The 23,897-nt window shown below is 43.6% G+C and overlaps 1 protein-coding gene across 1 annotated transcript in view; it reads right to left on the reverse strand.

Annotated features, from left to right (window-relative positions):
- The window catches only part of ADCY1 (adenylate cyclase 1), a gene marked incomplete at its 5' end in the record, with an annotated part of 490,247 nt that overhangs the window by 392,735 nt on the left and 73,615 nt on the right, over nucleotides 1-23,897 (reverse strand). The window contains one exon of the mRNA XM_081342918.1: nucleotides 9,357-9,506. Within this exon, the coding sequence (XP_081199044.1) occupies nucleotides 9,357-9,506 (150 nt within the window). The remainder of the gene's footprint in view (nucleotides 1-9,356; nucleotides 9,507-23,897) is intronic.

Below are 23,897 nucleotides of genomic sequence, written 5' to 3' on the forward strand. Positions count from 1 at the left end.
AAAAGACAAACCTAAAAATAACTAAAAAAGTTAAGTATCTAGGAATTCACCTAACAGCAAGACATATAACATTAAAAAAGATAACTATGAAAGATTATTGAAACAAATAAAACTGGACTTGGAAAAGTGGAAAATCTTCAACTGTCGCTGTTTGAAGAATAGCTACAGTTAAAATGAATATTTTACCAAAAATACTCTTCCTATTACAAATGATCCCTGTAAAACTGGGAAAGGTTTTCTTTGATGACCTAAATGCAACAACATTGAGATTTATCAGGCAAGGGAAGAAAGCACAAATTAAAGTGAAAATGATATAAGAAGCTAAAAATAGTGGCGAATTTGGACTCCCGGACTGGAGACTATATTATCAAGCAGCCATTTTACCATGGCTTAAAGAATGGATTACATTGAGAAATAAAAGACTATTGTATCTAGAGGGCCATGAACTACAAATTGGTTGGCATGCCTTTTTATGGTACAAGAAAAGTAAAATATATAGATACTTCTAAAATCACTTTATAAGGAATGTACTTCTTTTAGAATGGGAAAAAATAAAGCAGAAAATCTATATTAAATTACCTGAGTGACTTTCAACAATGGAAGCTTTTGCTTACCCAAATTTAATTAACTATGACAAAGTCATTACCTACAAAGATATTCTAGATAAGGCAGGAAAATTGAAAGATAGACAAGACTTACATTGACAAGGTATTGACCTAGCACGGTGGCCATACTTACAAATTCAAACAAGATATAGAAAAGATGCAAAGACAATGGGATTTTATAAACAACAGACAGAATTTGATCAAATATTATTAAAAACAGACAAAAACCTGATTTAAAAACTCTACAGATTTCTGCTAAACTTGAAGATGGAAGAACAAGTAAAAGATACAGTGATAACATGGGCAAAAAACTTTGGACATTCTATAGATTTGGAAGACTGGCAAAAATTATGGGATAGAAATATTAAATTGACTAAAAGAGTTTCATTTAAAGAAAATTTGTATAAAATGTTTTATAGATGGCATATGACACCAGTAAGATTAGCTAAAATGTTTAAAAATACTGCAAATAATTGGTGGAAATGTAAACAAAGACCAGGTACCTATTAACGTATCTGGTGGGTATGCACTAAAGTGAAAAAGTTCTGGCTTAAGATATATACAAGGTTGGAAAAGATGACTAAAATACAGGTTGAATTTAAACCAGAATTGTTTTTGTTAGGAATATTAGAAATTAAGTATGAGAAGGAGAATGAGTATTTAAAATTGCATTATTGACAGCAGTGAGAATAGCATTTACCCAATACTGGAAAAATGAAAACCTACCAAGTGAGGAGATTTTAATCAAGAACATTTTAGAATGTACATAAATGGACAGATTAACTTTAGAGATTAAAGAGAAAGAGGATTCAATTTATTTTAAAACATGGGATAAATTTTACCAATGGTTAGGTAAATGAACTATCGAGAAATGAATGTGATATGCTATTTTGAATATATAATAGTAAGGAGAATGATATGTATTGACTAATTGATACCATATATGATTATCATTTAGCATATAGTATAATATAGCTACTTACTGTTATATTAATTAGTCTTAATTGAACATATGTACCTGGATAATAGTCTGTTTGCTAAAACTTGAAAATTGTCAGAATCCATTTATATCCCATTCATAAAACTCTATCTGTATGTTTGTAAAATCTTATACCTCCCCCTGGATTCTGCCATTTTTCCAAGGAGGAGAAGAGAGGATGTGTATTCAGCCTGATGGGAGGCTGTCTTCAAAGACCATGGGAAGAACCTTTCAACTGAGAACAACAAAGGAAGGGGGGGAAAGAGATCTGGTTTGTATCTCTGATTAGAATCTCTAAAGGAAGGGAGCAATTGTCGTAAAGACATGAGAGTTCCCTCTTTCCCATGGAAGGATTTGACGCCTGAATTTGAATTGATCCAGGATAAACCAGATGGCTTGGAGGGAGGGGGTTCGACCCAGGGACTCTTTAAAAAGGACCAAACTGTAACACAGTTCAGATCCTGTCTAGTATTCCCATTACCAATCATGTTTCAGTAAAAGCTCCTTTTGGACAATTCCTGTTTCAAGAGTTCGTTCTTTCCTAAGATGTGGATTGGGGTGGGTCCTGACAAAAATGTTATTGGGGGGCAACCCCAATGTTGTTCCCAACCCCATTCCTACACTAATCCTGATCCTAACCCCATCCCAAATCCTGATCCTTACCCTGGTCATATCCTTTTCCTACCCTATAAAATTTAATAAAAACTCTTATAAAAAAATATTGATCTGTAAGGGAATCCCTCAGATCCTGTCTATTATGCCTGCTATTTCCTATTCTTAGTAAAAGTTCCTGCTTGGAAGAAACTGTCTCCAAGAGTTCTGCTTTCTTAAGATGTGGGTTTGAAGTAGGTCAAGACAGAAAGACTGCCTTCAACTGCACCTTTGGGAGCTACCAATTTAAGGTGATGCCTTTTGGATTACAGGGGTACCTGCCATGTTTTTGCAACTCATAAATGAGGTGCTACATGAGCATTTATATAAATGGGCTTTGATGTACATCAATGACATCTTCATTTACACTGAGACCATGGACGAACATGTGAAATTCATCTGACAAGTGCTGAAAAAGCTATTGGATGCTAAGCTGTATGCTAAACTGTCAAAATAGAAGTTTCACAAGTCTAGCCTGGACTACTTGGGCTACCGTGTGTCATGCAAGGGGGTGGAAACGGACCCAGGGAAAGTGAAATCCATCTTGGAGTAGCAAGCCCCTCATACCCACAAACAGCTGCAGAGCTTCCTAGGGTTTGCAAATTGTTACAGGCAATTCATCCCCTCTTTTGCCACAATTACCTTTCTAATTACTGAGCTGTTGAAAACTGGAAAAGGAGGAGAAAAGTCTTGGCCGAATCAGCCCTTGAACTGGACAATGGAGTGCCAAGCAGCATTCGAAAAATTGAAGATGCTGTTCATAGCCAAACCGATATTAAAACATCCAAACTCAGAGGAGCCATTTGTGATCCAGGCAGATGCCAGTGATGTAGATGTGGGAATGGTTCTCCTCCAGTGAAATAAGAAGGAAAATTTACAGCCATGCGTGTACACATTTTGAAAGCTAAATGTGATAAAATGGTAGTGAGCTGTGTGGGAGAAAGAGGCTTTTGTGGTACACTGGGCACAACTACTGTGGAGGCAATTCCTGGAGGAAAACAAAGCCCCATTAAAAACTTAGAAGACCCACCACAAGCTTTCTCTTAAGCAAGTCAGATGGGCGCAGTACTTTAAAAGATTTGACTTTGAGTTAAAATGTATTTCGGGGGAAAAATTTCCTTGCTGTTGTCCTGTCACACATGTCCCAGTAGAAGAGCACTCAGGAGGATGTGGTGATTTCCATCGTTCCCAATAGACAACAAGCGGCACAAGCTACAATGAGGCAGCAAGAGAAGAAGAGGGGCTTACCTCTCACCAATGCATTTGCCCAGCAACTGAGGCAGGAGCTACAAACTGATGCATGGTTTGTGACTCATCAAAGAGAGTTAACCATGAGGGATGGGTTGGCATAGAAGGAGGACAAACTGTATATCCCAGACACCAGGCAGCCTGTGACTGCAAGTCTTGCAATGCAGCCACGATGCCAAGCAAGCGGGCCACTTTGGATTCCTAAAGACATTGCATCTTGCTAATCATCAGTTCTGGTGACTAAAGATGAAGAAAGACATTGATAGTTATGTGAGGAACTGTGCAGTTTATGCGGCCAGTAAGAGACTATGGGAAGAGTCCGGGACTGTTGTAGCAGGTGGACGACCTAACCAGACCCTGGAAGGAGATAGCCATGGACTTTATATTGGAGCTACCAGAGACTACAGACCTATTTTCCAAGCAAACCCACTTCATCACATGTGCTGGACACCCCTCCGCCCAGAAGCTAGCAAAGATGTTTTTGCAGCACATCTACTGGCTGCATGGAGTGCCTAAGCACATCATTTCAGATTGTGGGGTCGAGTTTACTACTAGGTTCCAAAGGAAGATTGTAAGGATGATTGAGTCCCCCAAGGGGCTCAGTTCAGCTTTTCATTTGAATACGAATGCAGCTGCAGAACGATCTAATGCAATGGTAGAGCAGTACCTGCATTGTTATGTCAACTACCAGCAAACTAATTGGGCAGGACTCCTGCCATTTGTGGAGGTGGAATATAACAGTGCAGAGCACAGCAGCACCAGTTTCACTCTGTTTAAACTAGCCATGGGGTAGAGTTCATGCCAATGCCAGAATGGCCTCAGGAGCCTCCCTCCTTGGGCACCCTAACTGACTGGATAGATTAGTTCCAACGGATTTGGAGCGATGCAAAGAAAGCTTTAGCTAAAGCAGCCAAGAATCAGAAAAAACAAGCAGATAACAAGCAAGCTCCCCAGAGAGCATTCCATGTAGAAGATAAAGTGTATCTGTCTACTAAGTATCTTAAATTGACACAAACTTGCAAAACATTAGGACCTAAGTACATAGACCCTTTCCCCATCATAAAAGTCATTAATCCAGTGACAGTAGAGTTTAAACTACCAAGGATATTGGGTAAAGTGCACCCAATATTCCATTGCAGTTTATTGAAGCCATACTGGGGATCTACAATGAAAGCAGTACAGAAGGCAACCCTGGCCCCAATAATGGTAGAGGGGCAAATAAATTATGAGGTCAAACGAATCCTCGATTCCAGATCCACAGAGGGAAATTGCAGTACTTAATCAAGTGGACCCCTTCATGGATTACTGCCTTGTCGTGGCGAAGGGGCTTGCGTAATTCAATGAAGCTATGAGCTATGCCGTGCAGGGCCACCCAAGACGGACAGGTCATAGCCGAGAGTTCTGACAAAACGTGATCCACTGGAGAAGGAAATGGCAACCCACTCCAGTATCTTTGCCATGAAAACCCTATGGACAGTACCAAAAGGCAAAACGATATGACGCTGGAAGATGAGCCCCTCAGGTCGGAAGGCGTCCAATATGCTACTGGGGAAGAGCAGAGGGCTAGTACTAGTAGCGCCAGAAAGAATGAAGCGACTGGGCCAAAGCCGAAAGGACGCTCAGCTGTGGATGTGTCTGGTGGTGAAAGGAAAGTCCGATGCTGTAAAGATTTTTTCTCCATAGGAACCTGGAATGTAAGATCCATGAATCAAGGAAAGCTGGACGTGGTCAAACAAGAGATGACAAGACTGAACATCGACATCTTAGGTATCAGCGAACTAAAATGGACAGGAATGGGTGAATTTAATTCAGATGACCATCAGGTATACTACTGCGGGCAAGAATCCCTCAGAAGAAATGGAGTAGCCTTCATAGTCAATAAAAGAGTAGGAAAAGCAATACTGGGATACAATCCTCAAAATGACAGAATGATCTCAGTTCGAATCCAAGGCAAACCATTCAATATCACAGTAGTCCAAGTCTATGCCCCAACCACCAGTGCTGAAGAGGATGAAATTGACCAGTTCTATGAAGCCCTACAGCACCTTATAGAACTAACACCAAAAAATGATGTCCTTATCATCATGGGGGATTGGAATGCTAAAGTAGGAAGCCAAAAGATAACTGGAATAACAGGCAAGTTTGGCCTTGGAGTACAAAATGAAGCAGGGCACAGGCTGATAGAATTTTGTCAAGAGAATACGATGGTCATAGCAAACACTCTTTTCCAACAACCCAAGAGACGGCTCTACACATGGACATCACCAGACGGTCAACACAGAAATCAGATTGACTATATGCTCTGCAGCCAAAGATGGAGAAGCTCTATACAGTCAGTAAAAACAAGACCAGGAGCTGACTGTGGCTCAGATCATGAGCTTCTCCTTGCAAAGTTTAAGCTTAAACTGAAGAAAGTAGGGAAAAGCACTAGGCCACTCAGGTATGAATTAAATCATATCCCTGTTGAATATACAGTAGAGGTGACAAATAGATTTAAGGAATTAGATCTGATAGACAGAGTGCCAGAAGAACTATGGACAGAGGTTCGCGACATTGTACAACAGGTAGCAACCAAAACCATCCCAAAGAAAAAGAAATGCAAGAAAGCAAAATGGCTGTCTGAGGAAGCTTTGCAAATAGCTGAGGAAAGGAGGGAAGCAAAAGGCAAGGGAGAAAAACATAGATATGCCCAATTGAATGCAGAATTCCAGAGAATAGCTAGAAGAGATAAGAATGCCTTCTTAAATGAACAGTGCAAAGAAATAGAAGAAAACAATAGAATAGGGAGGACCAGAGATCTTTTCAAGAAAATTGGAGAGATGAAGGGAACGTTTAATGCAAAAATGGGCATGATAAAGGACCAAAATGGCAGGGACCTAACAGAGGCAGAAGAGATTAAGAAGAGGTGGCAAAATTACACAGAAGAACTATACAAGAATGAGCTTAATGTCCCAGATAATCACAATGAGTTGGTCACTGACCTCGAGCCAGACATCCTAGAATGTGAAGTGAAGTGGGCCTTAGAAAAGCTGAGCAACAACAAAGCTAGTGGAGGTGACAGTATTCCAGCTGAGCTATTCAAAATCTTAAAAGACAGTGCAGTAAAAGTGCTACACTCAATTTGCCAGCAAATTTGGAAAACTCAACAGTGGCCACAGGATTGGAAAAGATCAGTTTACATTCCAATTCCAAAGAAAGGCAGTGCCAAAGAATGTTCAAACTATCGCACCATTGCACTCATTTCTCATGCTAGTAAAGTCATGCTTAAAATCCTACAAGCTAGACTTCAGCAGTATGTGGATCGAGAACTACCAGAAGTACAGGCAGGATTTCGAAGAGGCAGAGGAACTAGAGATCAAATTGCCAACATACGCTGGATCATGGAGAAAGCTAGGGAGTTCCAGAAAAACATCTACTTCTGCTTCATTGACTATGCTAAAGCCTTTGATTGTGTGGATCATAACAAACTGTGGCAAGTTCTTAAAGAGATGGGAGTACCAGACCATCTTATTTGTCTCTTGAGAAACCTATATGCAGGTCAAGAAGCAACAGTGAAAACTGGACACGGAACCACTGATTGGTTCAAAATTGGGAAAGGAGTCCGGCAAGGCTGTATACTGTCACCCTGCCTATTTAACTTATATGCAGAGCACATCATGAGAAAGGCAGGGCTAGATGAATCAAAAGTTGGAATTAAGATTGCCGGAAGAAATATCAACAACCTAAGATATGCAGATGATACCACTCTAATGGCAGAAAGTGAAGAAGAACTAAAGAGCCTCTTGTTGCGGGTGAAGAAGGAGAGTGCAAAACTTGGGTTGAAACTTAACATTAAGAAAACCAAGATCATGGCATCTGGCCCTCTCAATTCCTGGCAAATAGATGGGGAAGAAATGGAGGTAGTGACAGATTTTATTTTCCTGGGCTCCAAGATCACTGCAGATGGGGACTGTAGCCAAGAAATTAAAAGACGCTTGCTCCTGGGGAGGAAAGCCATGGCAAATCTAGACAGCACACTAAAAAGCAGAGACATCACCCTGTCAACAAAAGTGCGTATAGTCAAGGCTATGGTCTTCCCAGTTGCAATGTATGGCAGTGAAAGTTGGACCATAAGAAAGGCTGAGCGCCAAAGAATTGAGGCCTTTGAACTATGGTGCTGGAGAAGACTCCTGCGAGTCCCTTGGACTGCAAGGCGATCAAACCGGTCAGTCCTAGAGGAGATAAACCCTGACTGCTCTTTAGAAGGCCAGATCCTGAAGCTAAAACTCAAATACTTTGGCCACCTAATGAGAAGGAAGGACTCACTGGAGAAGAGCCTAATGCTGGGAAAGATCGAGGGCAATAGAAGAAGGGGACGACAGAGAATGAGGTGGCTGGATGGAGTCACTGAAGCTTTAGGCGTGAGCTTAAATGGACTCCAGAAGATGGTAGAGGACAGGAAGGCCTGGAGGAACATTGTCCATAGGGTCGCGATGGGTCGGACACGACTTCGCAGCTAACAACAACAAAATCAAGTGGAAGTGGTATCCAATGTCAGAAGCTAGATGGGTAAAAGCTTATCATGTAAAAGCGGATTGTTTGGTAAAGTGATTACACGCTAAGTACCCCAGAAGCCAGGGCCAGTAGAAGGAAAAGATTAACAAACAATAATGCGTATTTTTCCCCATGATCCCCTACCTTTGTAAGGGGCAGCCTGTCAAGCTATGAATATTTATTATTATTAGGACTGCCATATTGCTTCCACCTTGCCTACAATTGTGAGGGGGGAAGGGAGAGCTTAGGATCCACAAGTGTTCCCTATCAGTGTGAGAGCCGAGGCCACTAAAGAGATGTTTTGGTGAACCAAAGTTTTTTTCTTATAACAATTGCTGGAAGATTAATTGGACAGCATGACCTAAACTGTGACAGAGGAAGGGAAAGTTTCATTCTTTTAATTATCTGTTTCCCACCATATTGCCAGAGCTAGCTTTCCTTCTATCACACTAGTATGCTATGCCTAATAAAGTTTACACTAGAGATCACCATGTCTCCAGTGTTTTATTTTGTTGGGCGCTTCAGCCAGAACTTAACACTTACTTCAATTATCTTGATGCAAATGAACTGCCTTAAAACTAGTGCATAACATCTTTTGCATAACATCTGTTTAGTATTTTATTATGGAAAACTGTGTAAATTTATAATAAATTTTAGCCCAACAGTGTAGATTGTTCTTTTTATTAAATTACTCATTCCATTCATACTAATATTTCTGAGATAAGAGAAGACATTTTATTACGAAAACTACTTTGCAAATTAAATGACATGTGCAAAAGTGATACCTTATTCATAACAATTCTCTAGGCTTTTTATTTGTTTATTTTTTAATTTTAATCCCATTTATATCCTGCCCTTCTCCGAAGACTCAGGGCAGCTTACAATTTAAGCACAAACCAACGTGCTTAGCAATAGCCTTCATTCTATGTATATGCCTGCTTATTAGGGCTTTCGCCCCCCCCCCAGCGGCATTATTACAAAGTCAGCTTATTGCCCCCAACAATCTGGGTCCTCATTTTACCTACCTCAGAAGGATGGAAGGCTGAGTCAACCTTGAGCCTGGTGGGTTGCGAACCTGCACTAATTGCAGGCAGCTGGTGTTACTTAAGGAGGCATTAGCCCACTGCTCCACCAAGGCTCTTTTTTACTTTATCTAATCTAAAATTAAGTTAAATATAAAAAACATAAAACATGTGTTTTCATTGTTGACAGCCAATAAAAAAACAAGACAACAATATACTGTAAGAATAAAGCTATAGCTTTATAGATAAGTTTCCATAAAGATCAGACTTATTCAACTGTGATGTTGAAGAAAAAACAACAACCATATTTTAACTGACCTGTTTTTCATTTTCATCCTCCAGCTTCAGCCTGTCTTCTATGCAGTTCCTGGCCTGAAGGAAGGCCTTTCTCTGCGCCCTCTCTGTCAATATCCTTACAAAGACCCCATACAGGTTTACACTGACAAAAAGGATAGTATTGGCCATAAGCTGCAAAGGGAAAACAAAAAAGAGAAGGGACAAAAGAAGATGTTATAATATAGGCACTTATAAGGCACCGTGGCATCACCATGTCACTGTAATTCTATATAAAATACTGCTAACTTTATTTGATTATTTTGATATTTAAACCTTGTTTGCTATTCTCAATATTTGTTCAGTCATTAGGTTTTCCAACTGTCAGGAGTTGCAGGTTTAACAGATCTGCCATCACAAATCTTTTAATTGCAAATGTGCCAACCTCCAGCTCAGATATCTAAATAAAGTCCAGGATTACTTCCATTGCTGAAAAACGTTTTGGTTTATTGAATACATGGCATGATCTAGGCGAAGGAAAACTATCTCTAAAATCCCAAGGCATAGCATATAACAATGACATTCCTAGCCCAACACCCCAGAAGTCCATGCAGCTCATGTGAACAAATTCTCTTTGTTACGAGAACCTGTCTGTTAATCTCCACACCTGCTAGAATGTCCATGAAAGGTTTCCAGGCAGCCTTCTCTCTGCAAACTTCGGAAGAACTGGAAAGGTTTCATTTCTCTAACTAACCCAGTTGAAAGCATCATTCCCCACCCCCACTTACTCGAATGGCAAGATGAAAACAAAGAGGCACATTACTGCAAAACTTTCACTCTTGACATGCTGCTCCCTCAACAGAAAAATGGATCTTGAAAATATTAAAATAAACATATACATACATTGATTACTATTTCATTGTCAATTTCCCTTTTTTTACTAGGGTCGGTTAGGATATTTTGAATTGAATTTCCTTAGCCTATCTGCTCTAACATTTATAGTGGCCACCCACTGTGCCTCAGCTAAGGGGTATTCTTTCCATTTTATTTGATACTGAAGCTTCCCCCTACAATATCTAGAATCTAAGATTTCTTCTACTTCATAATCCCTTTTTCTCTCACTAAAATTGGAAATGGAGGTTGGGTTCCAATTGGTCTCAATCTTGAACTTTGAAAAGACTTCAACAAGCTACAATGAAACACTGGATGTATCTATTTAAACCCCTTGGTAACTGTAACTTCACTGTAACTGAGTTGATAATCCCTATGGTGGTAAAAGGACCTATGTATTTCAGCCCTAGTTTTCTATTCGGTACTCTTAAATTCCCCCTTCATGGATTACTGCCCTGTCATGGCGAAGGGGCTTGCGTAACTCAATGAAGCTATGAGCTATGCCGTGTAGGGCCACCCAAGACGGAAAGGTCATAGCCGAGAGTTCTGACAAAACGTGATCCACTGGAGAAGGAAATGGCAACCCACTCCAGTATCTTTGCCATGAAAACCCTATGGACAGTACCAAAATGCAAAACGATATGACGCTGGAAGATGAGCCCCTCAGGTCGGAAGACGTCCAATATGCTACTGGGGAAGAGCAGAGGGCTAGTACTAGTAGCACCAGAAAGAATGAAGTGACTGGGCCAAAGCTGAAAAGATGCTCAGCTGTGGATATGTCTGGTGGTGAAAGGAAAGTCCGATGCTATAAATATTTTTTCTCCACAGGAACCTGGAATGTAAGATCCATGAATCAAGGAAAGCTGGACGTGGTCAAACAAGAGATGACAAGACTGAACATCGACATCTTAGGTATCAGCGAACTAAAATGGACAGGAATGGGTAAATTTAATTCAGATGACCATCAGGTATACTACTGCGGGCAAGAATCCCTCAGAAGAAATGGAGTAGCCTTCATAGTCAATAAAAGAGTAGGAAAAGCAATACTGGGATACAATCCCTAAAATGACAGAATGATCTCCGTTCGAATTCAAGGCAAACCATTCAATATCACAGTAGTCCAAGTCTATGCCCCAACCACCAGTGCTGAAGAGGATGAAATTGACCGGTTCTATGAAGCCCTACAGCACCTTATAGAACTAACACCAAAAAATGATGTTCTTATCATCATGGGGGATTGGAATGCTAAAGTAGGAAGCCAAAAGATAACCGGAATAACAGGCAAGTTTGGCCTTGGAGTGCAAAATGAAGCAGGGCACAGGCTGATAGAATTCTGTCAAGAGAATACGATGGTCATAGCAAACACTCTTTTCCAACAACCCAAGAGACGGCTCTACACATGGATATCACCAGATGGTCAACACAGAAATCAGATTGACTATATGCTCTGCAGCCAAAGATGGAGAAGCTCTACACAGTCAGTAAAAACAAGGCCAGGAGATGACTGTGGCTCAGACCATGAGCTTCTCATTGCAAAGTTTAGGCTTAAACTGAAGAAAAGAGGGAAAAGCACTAGGCCACTCAGGTATGAATTAAATCATATCCCTGTTGAATATACAGTTGTTGTTGTTAGTTGCGAAGTCGTGTCCGACCCATCGCGACCCTATGGACAACGTTCCTCCAGGCCTTCCTGTCCTCTACCATCTTCTGGAGTCCATCTAAGCTCACGCCTACTGCTTCAGTGACTCCATCCAGCCACCTCATTCTCTGTCGTCCCCTTCTTCTATTGCCCTCAATCTTTCCCAGCATTAGGCTCTTCTCCAGTGAGTCCTTCCTTCTCATTAGGTGGCCAAAGTATTTGAGTTTTAGCTTCAGGATCTGGCCTTCTAAAGAGCAGTCAGGGTTGATCTCCTCTAGGACTGACCGGTTTGATTGCCTTGCAGTCCAAGGGACTCGCAGGAGTCTTCTCCAGCACCATAGTTCAAAGGCTTCAATTCTTTGGCGCTCAGCCTTTCTTATGGTCCAGCTTTCACTGCCATACATTGCAACTGGGAAGACCATAGCCTTGACTATACGCACTTTTGTTGACAGGGTGATGTCTCTGCTTTTTAGTGTGCTGTCTAGATTTGCCATGGCTTTCCTCCCAAGGAGCAAGCATCTTTTAATTTCTTGGCTACAGTCCCCATCTGCAGTGATCTTGGAGCCCAGGAAAATAAAATCTGTCACTACCTCCATTTCTTCCCCATCTATTTGCCAGGAATTGAGAGGGCCAGATGCCATGATCTTGGTTTTCTTAATGTTTAGTTTGAACCCAAGTTTTGCACTCTCCTTCTTCACCCGCAACAAGAGGCTCTTTAGTTCTTCTTCACTTTCTGCCATTAGAGTGGTATCATCTGCATATCTTAGGTTGTTGATGTTTCTTCCGGCAATCTTAATTCCAACTTTTGATTCATCTAGCCCTGCCTTTCTCATGATGTGCTCTGCATATAAGTTAAATAGGCAAGGCGACAGTATACAGCCTTGCCGAACTCCTTTCCCAATTTTGAACCAATCAGTGGTTCCGTGTCCAGTTCTCACTGTTGCTTCTTGGCCCGCATATAGATTTCTCAAGAGACAAATAAGATGGTCTGGTATGCCCATCTCTTTAAGGACTTGCCAGAGTTTGTTATGATCCACACAATCAAAGGCTTTAGCATAGTCAATAAAGCAGAAGTAGATGTTTTTCTGGAACTCTCTAGCTTTCTCCATGATCCAGCGTATGTTAGCAATTTGATCTCTAGTTCCTCTGCCTCTTCGAAATCCTGCCTGTACTTCTGGTAGTTCTCGATCCACATACCGCTGGAGTCTAGCTTGTAGAATTTTAAGCATAACTTTACTAGCATGAGAAATGAGTGCAATGGTGCGATAGTTTGAACATTCTTTGGCACTGCCTTTCTTTGGAATTGGAATGTAAACTGATTTTTTCCAATCCTGTGGCCACTGTTGAGTTTTCCAAATTTGCTGGCAAATTGAGTGTAGCACTTTTACTGCATCGTCTTTTAAGATTTTGAATAGCTCAGCTGGAATACTGTCACCTCCACTAGCTTTGTTGTTGCTCAGCTTTTCTAAGGCCCACTTCACTTCACATTCTAGGATGTCTGGCTCGAGGTCAGTGACCACCTCATTGTGATTATCAGGGACGTTTAGCTCATTCTTGTATAGTTCTTCTGTGTAATTTTGCCACCTCTTCTTAATCTCTTCTGCCTCTGTTAGGTCCCTGCCATTTTGGTCCTTTATCATGCCCATTTTTGCATGAAACGTTCCTTTCATCTCTCCAATTTTCTTGAAAAGATCTCTGGTCCTCCCTATTCTATTGTTTTCTTCTATTTCTTTGCATTGTTCATTTAAGAAGGCATTCTTATCTCTTCTAGCTATTCTTTGGAAATCTGCATTTAATTGGGCATATCTTTCTTTTTCTCCCTTGCCTTTTGCTTCCCTCCTTTCCTCAGCTATTTGCAAAGCTTCCTCAGACAGCCATTTTGCTTTCTTGCATTTCTTTTTCTTTGGGATGGTTTTGGTTGCTACCTGTTGTACAATGTTGCGAACCTCTGTCCATACTTCTTCAGGCACTCTGTCTATCAGATCTAATTCCTTAAATCTATTTGTCACCTCTACTGTATATTCAACAGGGATATGATTTAATTCATACCTGACTGGCCTAGCGCTTTTCCCTACTTTCTTTAATTTAAGCCTAAACTTTGCAAGGAGAAGCTCATGGTCTGAGCCACAGTCAGCTCCTGGTCTTGTTTTTACTGACTGTATAGAGCTTCTCCATCTTTGGCTGCAGAGCATATAGTCAATCTGATTTCTGTGTTGACCGTCTGGTGATGTCCATGTGTAAAGCCATCTCTTGGGTTGTTGGAAAAGAGTGTTTGCTATGACCATTGTATTCTCTTGACAAAATTCTATCATCCTGTGCCCTGCTTCATTTTGTACTCCAAGGCCAAACTTGCCTGTTATTCCAGTTATCTTTTGGCTTCCTACTTTAGCATTCCAATCCCCCATGATGATAAGGACATCATTTTTTGGTTAGTTCTATAAGGTGCTGTAGGGCTTCATAGAACCGGTCAATTTCATCCTCTTCAGCACCAGTGGTTGGGGCATAGACTTGGACTACTGTGATATTGAATGGTTTGCCTTGGATTCGAATTGAGATCATTCTGTCATTTTGAGGATTGTATCCCAGTATTGCTTTTCCTATTTTTTTATTGACTATGAAGGCTACTCCATTTCTTCTGAGGGATTCTTGCCCGCAGTAATATACCTGATGGTCATCTGAATTAAATTCACCCATTCCTGTCCATTTTAGTTCGCTGATACCTAAGATGTCAATGTTTAGTCTTGTCATCTCTTGTTTGACCACGTCCAGCTTTCCTTGATTCATGGATCTTACATTCCAGGTTCCTATGGACAAAAAATCTTTACAGCATCGGACTTTCCTTTCACCACCAGACATATCCACAGCTGAGCGTCCTTTCGGCTTTGGCCCAGTCGCTTCATTCTTTCTGGCGCTACTAGTACTAGCCCTCTGCTCTTCCCCAGTAGCATATTGGACGTCTTCCGACCTGAGGGGCTCATCTTCCAGCGTCATATCATTTTGCCTTTTGGTACTGTCCATAGGGTTTTCATGGCAAAGATACTGGAGTGGTTTGCCATTTCCTTCTCCAGTGGATCACGTTTTGTCAGAACTCTCTGCTATGACCTTTCCGTCTTGGGTGGCCCTGCATGGCATAGCTCATAGCTTCATTGAATTACGCAAGCCCCTTCGCCACGACAAGGCAGTAATCCATGAAGGGGTGAATATACAGTAGAGGTGACAAATAGATTTAAGGAATTATATCTGATAGACAGAGTGCCTGAAGAACTATGGACAGAGGTTCACAACATTGTACAACAGGTAGCAACCAAAACCATCCCAAAGAAAAAGAAATGCAAGAAAGCAAAATGGCTGTCTGAGGAAGCTTTGCAAATAGCTGAGAAAAGGAGGGAAGCGAAAGGCAAGGGAGAAAAAGAAAGATGCGCCCAATTGAATGCAGAATTCCAAAGAATAGCTAGAAGAGATAAGAATGCCCTCTTAAATGAACAGTGCAAAGAAATAATTTAATTTAATTTAATTTAATTTAATTAGATTTATATACCGCCCTTTCCCGAAGGACTCAGGGTAGTTTACAGGGTATTTAAAATCAGCAATACAAAATACAAAAGTTAAAAAACAATTAAAAAAGATTAAATTATCCCTTAAAATAAAAACCCTTTTTAAAAATTCTCAGCCTGGGCTGGAGAGCTCAAAGAGCCAGGTTTTCAGGTCCCGGCAGAATGAACAAAGGTCAGGGGAAGTCCTAAGCTCCACGGGCAGCTGGTTCCAGAAAGCAGGCGCCCCCACAGAGAAGGCCCTCCCCCTGGGTGTTATCCGCCAGCAGTCTTTTACTGGCGGCACCCTGAGGAGACCCTCCCTGTGGGAGCGCACTGGACGAAGGGAACTTAATGCTGGCAGCAGGTGTTCCCTCAAATATCCCGGACCCAAGCCATGTAGGGCTTTATAGGTCATCACCAGCACCTTAAATCTCACCCGGAGAGCAACCGGAAGCCAATGCAGCTCGTGGAGTAGAGGTGTTACATGGGAGTATCGGGAAGCCCCCATCACAACTCGCACGGCCGCATTCTGCACCAATTGAAGCCTCCGAGTGGTCCTCAAGGGCAGCCCCATGTAGAGAGCGTTGCAGTTGTCTAAACGGGAGGTCACGAGCGCATGAGTGACTGTGCGTAGGGCATCTCGGTCCAGGTAGGGTCGCAACTGGTGCACCAGGAGAACCTGGGCAAAAGCCCCCCTGGTCATGGCACCTATATGGTCTTCAAAATTAAGCCTTGAGTCCAGGAGGACACCCAAGTTGCAAGCCCTATCAACGGGGGGTAACACCTCACCCCCCATCGTTAAAGGTGAGATGGACTGGTTAGTCCGAGATGCCAATATGCACAGCCACTCAGTCTTGGCAGGATTGAGACGAAGCCTGTTTCTCCCCATCCAGACCTGGAGCGCCTCCAGGCAACGGGACATCACTGCGAGGGCATCGCTGGGTTGGTTCGTGGTGGAAAGAAAAAGTTGGGTATCATCAGCATACTGATGATACCCCACCCCGAAACCACGAATGACCTCACCCAGTGGCTTCATGTAGATGTTGAACAAGAGGGGCGAGAGAACCGACCCCTGAGGAACTCCACAAACGAGAGGCCTCGGGGTGGATCTCTGCCCTCCCATCAACACCAACTGCGAGCGGCCCAGGAGATAGGAGGAGAACCACTGTAAAATGGTGCCGCCCATTCCCAACCCCCTGAGACGCCACAGTAGGATACCATGGTCGATGGTATCGAAAGCCGCTGAGAGATCTAATAGGACTAGGACAGAGGAGCAACCCCAGTCCCGAGCCCGCCAGAGATCATTCACCAGCGTGACCAATGCTGTCTCCGTGCTGTGCCCGGGCCTGAAACCTGATTGGTACGGGTCCAGATAATTGGTTTCCTCCAGGAAAAGAGGAAGCTTATGCGCCACCACGCTCTCAACAACCTTCGCCAGAAAGCAAAGGTTGGAGACTGGACGATAGTTATTTAAAACAGCCAGGTCCAGGGCAGGCTTTTTGAGGAGGGGTCTCACCACCGCCTCCTTCAAGGCGGCGGGGAAGACACCCTTCTTCAAAGAAGCAGTTATTACTGCCTGGAACCAGCCTCGTGTCCCCTCCCGGGCCGCATAAACCAGCCAGGAGGGGCACGGATCCAACAAACAGGTTGTGGAGATCAGCCTCCCCATGATCCTGCCTACATCATCAGGGGAAACAGGATCGAACTGAGTTCAGATAACATGCTCAAGACCGTCTGATTCCTCCACGTCAGACTCCGCCCAGTCAGAGTCCAAGCCGGGCCGGATCTGAGCGATTTTGTCCGTCAGATGATGACTAAACTCCTCGGCCCGTTCCTGTAAGGGAGGATCCTACTGGTGAAGAAGGGAGCGAGTCACCGTAAACAGGGCGGCCGGGCGATTATCTGCGGACGTGATGAGGGCAGCGAAGTAATTAGCCCTCGCCGTCCTCATCATAGCAAGATAAGACCTTATAAAGGTTCTTAGCTGCAATCGGTCAGATTCGGAACAGCTGGACCTCCAACCACTCTCTAGACCCCGTCACCGACGCTTCATCTCATGGAGCTCCACAGAAAACCATGGAGCCCAATGGGATCTGCACCGGGTCAGAGGTCGCAAGGGTACAACACAGTTGAGTGCCTCAGTGGCCGCCTTTTCCCAGGCATCCACCAAGGCATCAACTGGGCTGTGAGTGAGGGCGATGGGTATAGACCCAAGCGCCATCTGGAACCGTTCAGGGTCCATTAGGCGCCTGGGGCGGAACCATCTAGTTCACGGGTCTGCACCCCGCGGCTCCGGAGCCGCATGCGGCTCTTTCAGCCATCTCCTGCGGCTCCCAGTCCTCTGCCATGTGCAGTCCACCCCAAAAAAGTGGGACTAAAAAAGTTCAACCAATCAATTCAAATATGCAGGGTAGGTGCATATCTTGCCTTGTCTCCACTCTTCAGTCAAACCCTGTTCTACACATGCGTGCATGTACGCACATGCGCAAACATTTTTTGCGGCTCCCAGTTTTTCCTTTTCTGAGGGAACCAGTTCCGAGTGGCTCTTTCACTGTTTCAGGTTGCTGACCCCTGATCTAGTTGGTTCTGCTGCCCAGCAGCGGGGGGTGGCGTAACGAAAGACCAGCTGCAGGAGATGATGGTCGGACCATGACAGGGGGGTAACAACCGGTAAACCCCCTCCCAAATCATCCAACCACTGTCCAGATAGGAACACCAGGTCGAGAGTGTGACCCCCCACATGGGTCGGGCCTTTAATTACCTGGGTCAGGTCCATGGCCATCATGGAAGCCATGAACTCCCGGGCTAGCTCCGATGACCCTCCCAGGGAAGGCAGGTTGAAGTCACCCAGCACTATGAGCCTGGGGAACTCCACCGCCAACCCTGAGAGGGTGTCGAGCAGCTCGGGCAGAGCTGTTGCCACACAGCTGGGCAACAGGTATTTAAGCAACAAGCTCATCTGAACCCGAGAACCACATCTCAGGAGGAGGTACTCACTCCTGCCAATCTGGACAATGGTGGTCTCCCGCGGGCATAAAGTCTCCCTGATAACCACCGCCACCCCGCCGCCCCTACCCTGAGCCCGTGGCTGGTGTAGCACATGGAAACCTGGGGGGCATAACTCGATCAGAGGGACCCTTCCCTCCGAGCCCAACCAGGTTTCCATAATGCATGTCAGATCCGCGTGTTCCTCCTCGATCAAGTCACAAACGAGGGGAGCCTTATTAGCAACGGATCTGGCATTAAGGTTAACCAGCCGGAGCTCAGGGGCCTGATCACCCTCACCCCCAGGCAAATGGGTGCTAGCCAGAGGGTCAGAGCGCATCACCGCTTGCAAGCAGCGGGGGCGCGATCCCGGATGTCGATATGGCCCTCCGTGCACACACCTGCTGCCATTCCCTATCGTCGTGGGGATTTGAAGCCCCACCCCAACACATCCAGAACCAGCCGCCTCTAACCCAAGCCCCGACCCGCCGGGACCCCAAACCGGCCTGGACTGAGTGCCGGTTAATAATCCCCTCCCCTCCCTCACCCTCCCTAACCTTTTAAAATAACCGGCTAAAAAGTGGATCAGAGGCCTCTTGATACGTCTCCGCTCAAGGCCCCTATCTAAGCCCAACCACCTCTCGGGGTCCAGACACTTGGGCCCGTCATTAAGGGGGAGTGCAGAAAAGGGCAGCAGGTCGAACCCAGGAGGGATAAACCCCCCTGAGGGCATACAAATCGGCTCCAGAGTAGTGCAAGGGAACCAAAAATAATGAAAAATGTCCGCATAGGGCTGATGTTAATAATGGGTGGATCGATGGTATTGATAGCATAAAGTCCGGTAGATGTTTCACAGTCCAATTAGTCCAACTCAGCTCTCACCTGGGTGGAACTCAGAAAAAAGAAACCCCAACCATCCTCTCACTACGGCTGAGGCATCTAGCCTGTCATGGACAAAGAGAGGAATCCCGGGGTAAACCATTCCCAACTGGTCTCTCACACCAATGGGGCGGTTGATGAAAAATCCAAGACCGTCCTCCCACCACGGTCCAGTCCCAGGTCCAATCTGGAATATTAATGGGAAGCACTAGCCCCCGACCGGGCATTAAAGCATAATCCTGGCCGATCTTTGGGCCACAGTAGTGCCTGCCAGCCAGAATAAGGACAAGGGCCAAGCCCCGGCCGATCTTCAGGCCGCTGGCCATTACCGCCATTCCGGGGAGGGGGGAAGAAATAGAAGAAAACAATAGAATAGGGAGGACCAGAGATCTTTTCAAGAAAATTGGAGAGATGAAGGGAACGTTTAATACAAAAATAGGCACAATAAAGGACCAAAATGGCAGGGACCTAACAGAGGCAGAAGAGATTAAGAAGAGGTGGCAAAATTACACAGAAGAACTATACAAGAATGAGCTTAATGTCCCTGATAATCACAATGAGGTGGTCACTGACCTCGAGCCAGACATCCTAGAATGTGAAGTGAAGTGGGCCTTAGAAAAGCTGAGCAACAACAAAGCTAGTGGAGGTGACAGTATTCCAGCTGAGCTATTCAAAATCTTAAAAGACAATGCAGTAAAAGTGCTACACTCAATTTGCCAGCAAATTTGGAAAACTCAACAGTGGCCACAGGATTGGAAAAGATCATTTACATTCCAATTCCAAAGAAAGGCAGTGCCAAAGAATGTTCAAACTATCGCACCATTGCACTCATTTCTCATGCTAGTAAAGTCATGCTTAAAATCCTACAAACTAGACTTCAGCAGTATGTGGATCGGGAACTACCAGAAGTAGAGGCAGGATTTCGAAGAGGCAGAGGAACTAGAGATCAAATTGCCAAAATACGCTGGATCATGGAGAAAGCTAGGGAGTTCCAGAAAACCATCTACTTCTGCTTCATTGACTATGCTAAAGCCTTTGATTGTGTGGATCATAACAAACTCTGGCAAGTCCTTAAAGAGATGGGAGTACCAGACCATCTTATTTGTCTCTTGAGAAACCTATATGCGGGTCAAGAAGCAACAGTGAGAACTGGACACGGAACCACTGATTGGTTCAAAATTAGGAAAGGAGTCCAGCAAGGCTGTATACTGTCGCCCTGCCTATTTAACTTATATGCAGAGCACATCATGAGAAAGGCAGGGCTAGATGAATCAAAAGTTGGAATTAAGATTGCCGGAAGAAATATCAACAACCTAAGATATGCAGATGATGCCACTCTAATGGCAGAAAGTGAAAAAGAACTAAAGAGCCTCTTGTTGCGGGTGAAGAAGGAGAGTGCAAAACCTAAGTTGAAACTTAACATTAAGAAAACCAAGATCATGGCATCCGGCCCTCTCAATTCCTGGCAAATAGATGGGGAAGAAATGGAGGTAGTGTCAGATTTTATTTTCCTGGGCTCCAAGATCACTGCAGATGGGGACTGTAGCCAAGAAATTAAAAGACGCTATGGTCTTCCTAGTTTCAATGTATGGCAGTGAAAGTTGGACCATAGGAAAGGCTGAGCGCCAAAGAATTGAGGCCTTTGAACTATGGTGCTGGAGAAGACTCCTGCGAGTCCCTTGGACTGCAAGGCGATCAAACCGGTCAGTCCTACAGGAGATCAACCCTGACTACTCTTTAGAAGGCCTGATCCTGAAGCTAAAACTCAAATACTTTGGCCACCTAATGAGAAGAAAGGACTCACTGGAGAAGAGCCTAATGCTGGGAAAGATCGAGGGCAATAGAAGAAGGGGACTACAGAGAATGAGGTGGCTGGATGGAGTCACTGAAGCAGTAGGTGTGAGCTTAAATGGACTCCAGAAGATGGTAGAGGACAGGAAGGCCTGGAGGAACGTTGTCCATAGGGTCACAATGGGTCGGACACGACTTCGCAGCTAACAACAACAACAACTCTTAAATTCATATATTTTGCAGATAAATATACATTATCTCCTACTTTAAACACTTTTTGGGTGACTCTTTTCTTCTTTTCTTCTTATCTGCTTGTTTTTTATTATTATTTTGTGCATGTTCCAAGCTTTGCACACTCCTAGCCATGTGCTTTTTATATTATCCATCTACATGTTTAAAGTAGTAGATATGGGAATATCTTAAGGGATCTCAGGCATAGCTACATATTCAATCCCAGAAATTATTTTAAAAGGTGAAAAACAGTAGTGCTATGTATTGCATTATTGTATGCCACTTCTGCAAACAGCAATAAATATGCCTAATCATTTTGTTGATTATTTACATAACATCTATCATTGCATTAGAACGTTCAGCCACACCATTGGTACTCAGATGAAATCAGGAACTGAGACCTTGTGATGATCTTATGGATCAGATGAACTGTCTCCAAAATCTTGTGGTGAATTGTACCCCTCACTCTCATATGATTTGGTTAGGCACTCCATGCAGCCTATGAATATGCTGCACAAACATCTTGGCTAAACTGAGTTGAGGAAAGCTTTGGACAAGCAACGAAGTGCTTGTTTTGAAAATAAATCAACTATTGCATATAAAAGTATTTCCACCACTCTCCGGTTATTCCACTAAGAAATCCATTGTTATTTCTTCCCAGAGTCTTTTAGGATTAGCTACTGGTTGTAATAAACCTGGGTTTTTCCCAAGCAACTGCTACATGCACAAACCATACAACAAGCTGCATAGTCTTTAATATTCTATTTCATCTTTGGCCACCAAAATTGTCTTTTCACTAGATGAAGAGTTTTTACAAACCCAAAATGATCAGATGATTTTGCATCATGGGCTCAGCTTAACATCACATTCTTTTTTTAAAAAATTCCATTTATATCCCGCCCTTCTCCGAAGACTCAGGGCGGCTTACAAGCTTAGCAGTAGCCTTCATTCTATGTATATGCCTGCTTATTAGGGCTTTCACACACACCCCAACTATCTGGAATGTAGACCTTGGGCCCTTTTCACACCAGTCCTTTTTTCATCATAAATTCACTTTTATGGGCTTGAAATGAACAGCCTCCAGGAGTGGTGAATGTTCCAACACTGGAAGTTTTTAAGAAGAGACTGGCCAGCCATTTGTCTGAAATGGCATAGGGTTTCCTGCCTGAGCAGGGGGTTGGACTAGATAACCTCCAAGGTCCCTTCCAACTTCTTCTTCTTCTTCTTCTTCTTCTTCTTCTTCTTCTTCTTCTTCTTATTATTATTATTATTATTATTATTATTATTATTATTATTATTATTAAGATGAAAACAAAGAGGCATGTAGCTGCAAAACTTTCATTCTTGACAAATGCTAGCTGCTGAATCTGCTGGCATAGCATATGCTATATCACTGAATTACAGACCTTTTATTTTGAGGTGGCAGTGGCCACAACTGAAAAAAAAATATGAAAGTCTAACTCACCACCAAATTCAGAAGATGTTTGGAACAGTGGACTATTAAAACTCTCATCAGCTAAGTGAAATAGTGCAGCATAGGGCAGCATAGGGCAACTAAGCAGCCCAATGCTGGAAAAGAGGCAACTGAGAGCAGCAAACTGGTGGTTGAACAGCAGACAAGAAGGGGGGCTGCTGGAGGCAGCAAACTAGTGAGTCATAGTATATTCAGGAATAGCCTAGAGTCGTACTCCAATCTAGGAAGCCCAGCTCGAAGGGCAGTCAGGCATCCCCACCCAGGGCCTAGCAAACTAGAGGCAGCTCAACTAACACAGGCCTCCCATTGCATCTTTCCAGCTCCTCAACCCTCCCCAGGGACTTGCCTCAGGTGGAGGACATGTGGAGTACTTGGTCAACATTCCCTCTCCAGAGAGATCAGCAGCTCCCCACCCCACCTCCTGCTAGTTTGGCAACCATTCTGATATGACGGAGGACAAAGGGCCTGGAGCAATCCGTCAGCTGTGAGAAATTGGTGGTGGCAAAATCTGTGGAGGAGAGAAAAGCAGCAACAGAAGCAGAGACGGGCAGCACAGCAGAAGCAACAGAGGCACATCGACTCAGAGAGCTCTGATCAATAAACCCAAGTGGCTGGCTCCATTCCCCAAGCCCGATTTCTACCAGCTGGGGAGTCCAATAGGACTGAAAGTCACCCCATAGAGGTGATTGGTCAAAGGGTGAAACTCTGCAGATTGCGGGCCAGCAGTAAATGACTCACTTGATCCAAAGAAGCCCTTGAGACCAGCAGGAAGAAAGGCTGACCACACCCATGCAGTCAGCCAGAAGCAGCTGATCATCAGAGACAACAAATTCTAAAAGAGGAAAGCAAAACAACTGATCTGGGTGAGATTACTTTTGTTATCTATCTGCAAGTGAAAATACTGGTTCTGGGAAAAAGCATTCAAAGGCAACAAATCCAGGAAAGGGTGGAGTGGGGAAGGGTTCTTTACCCCTCCCTCCTGAACTATAAGTGGTGGCTTAAACTTTGGGGAAAATAAAACTGACTTATAACAATATTGTGAAGATAACTGAGCCATAAAAGAAGGATAATTTGGGAAACTTTTGGACTTATCTTGTTTTGTTCCTTGTTTGGAAACTGTCAGATTTTAACTTTTTAAACTTGTTTACAAGTATGGTGGGAAC

Source organism: Vipera berus, assembly GCF_964194415.1.
Source record: "Vipera berus genome assembly, chromosome: Z".
Lineage (NCBI taxonomy): Eukaryota > Metazoa > Chordata > Lepidosauria > Squamata > Viperidae > Vipera > Vipera berus.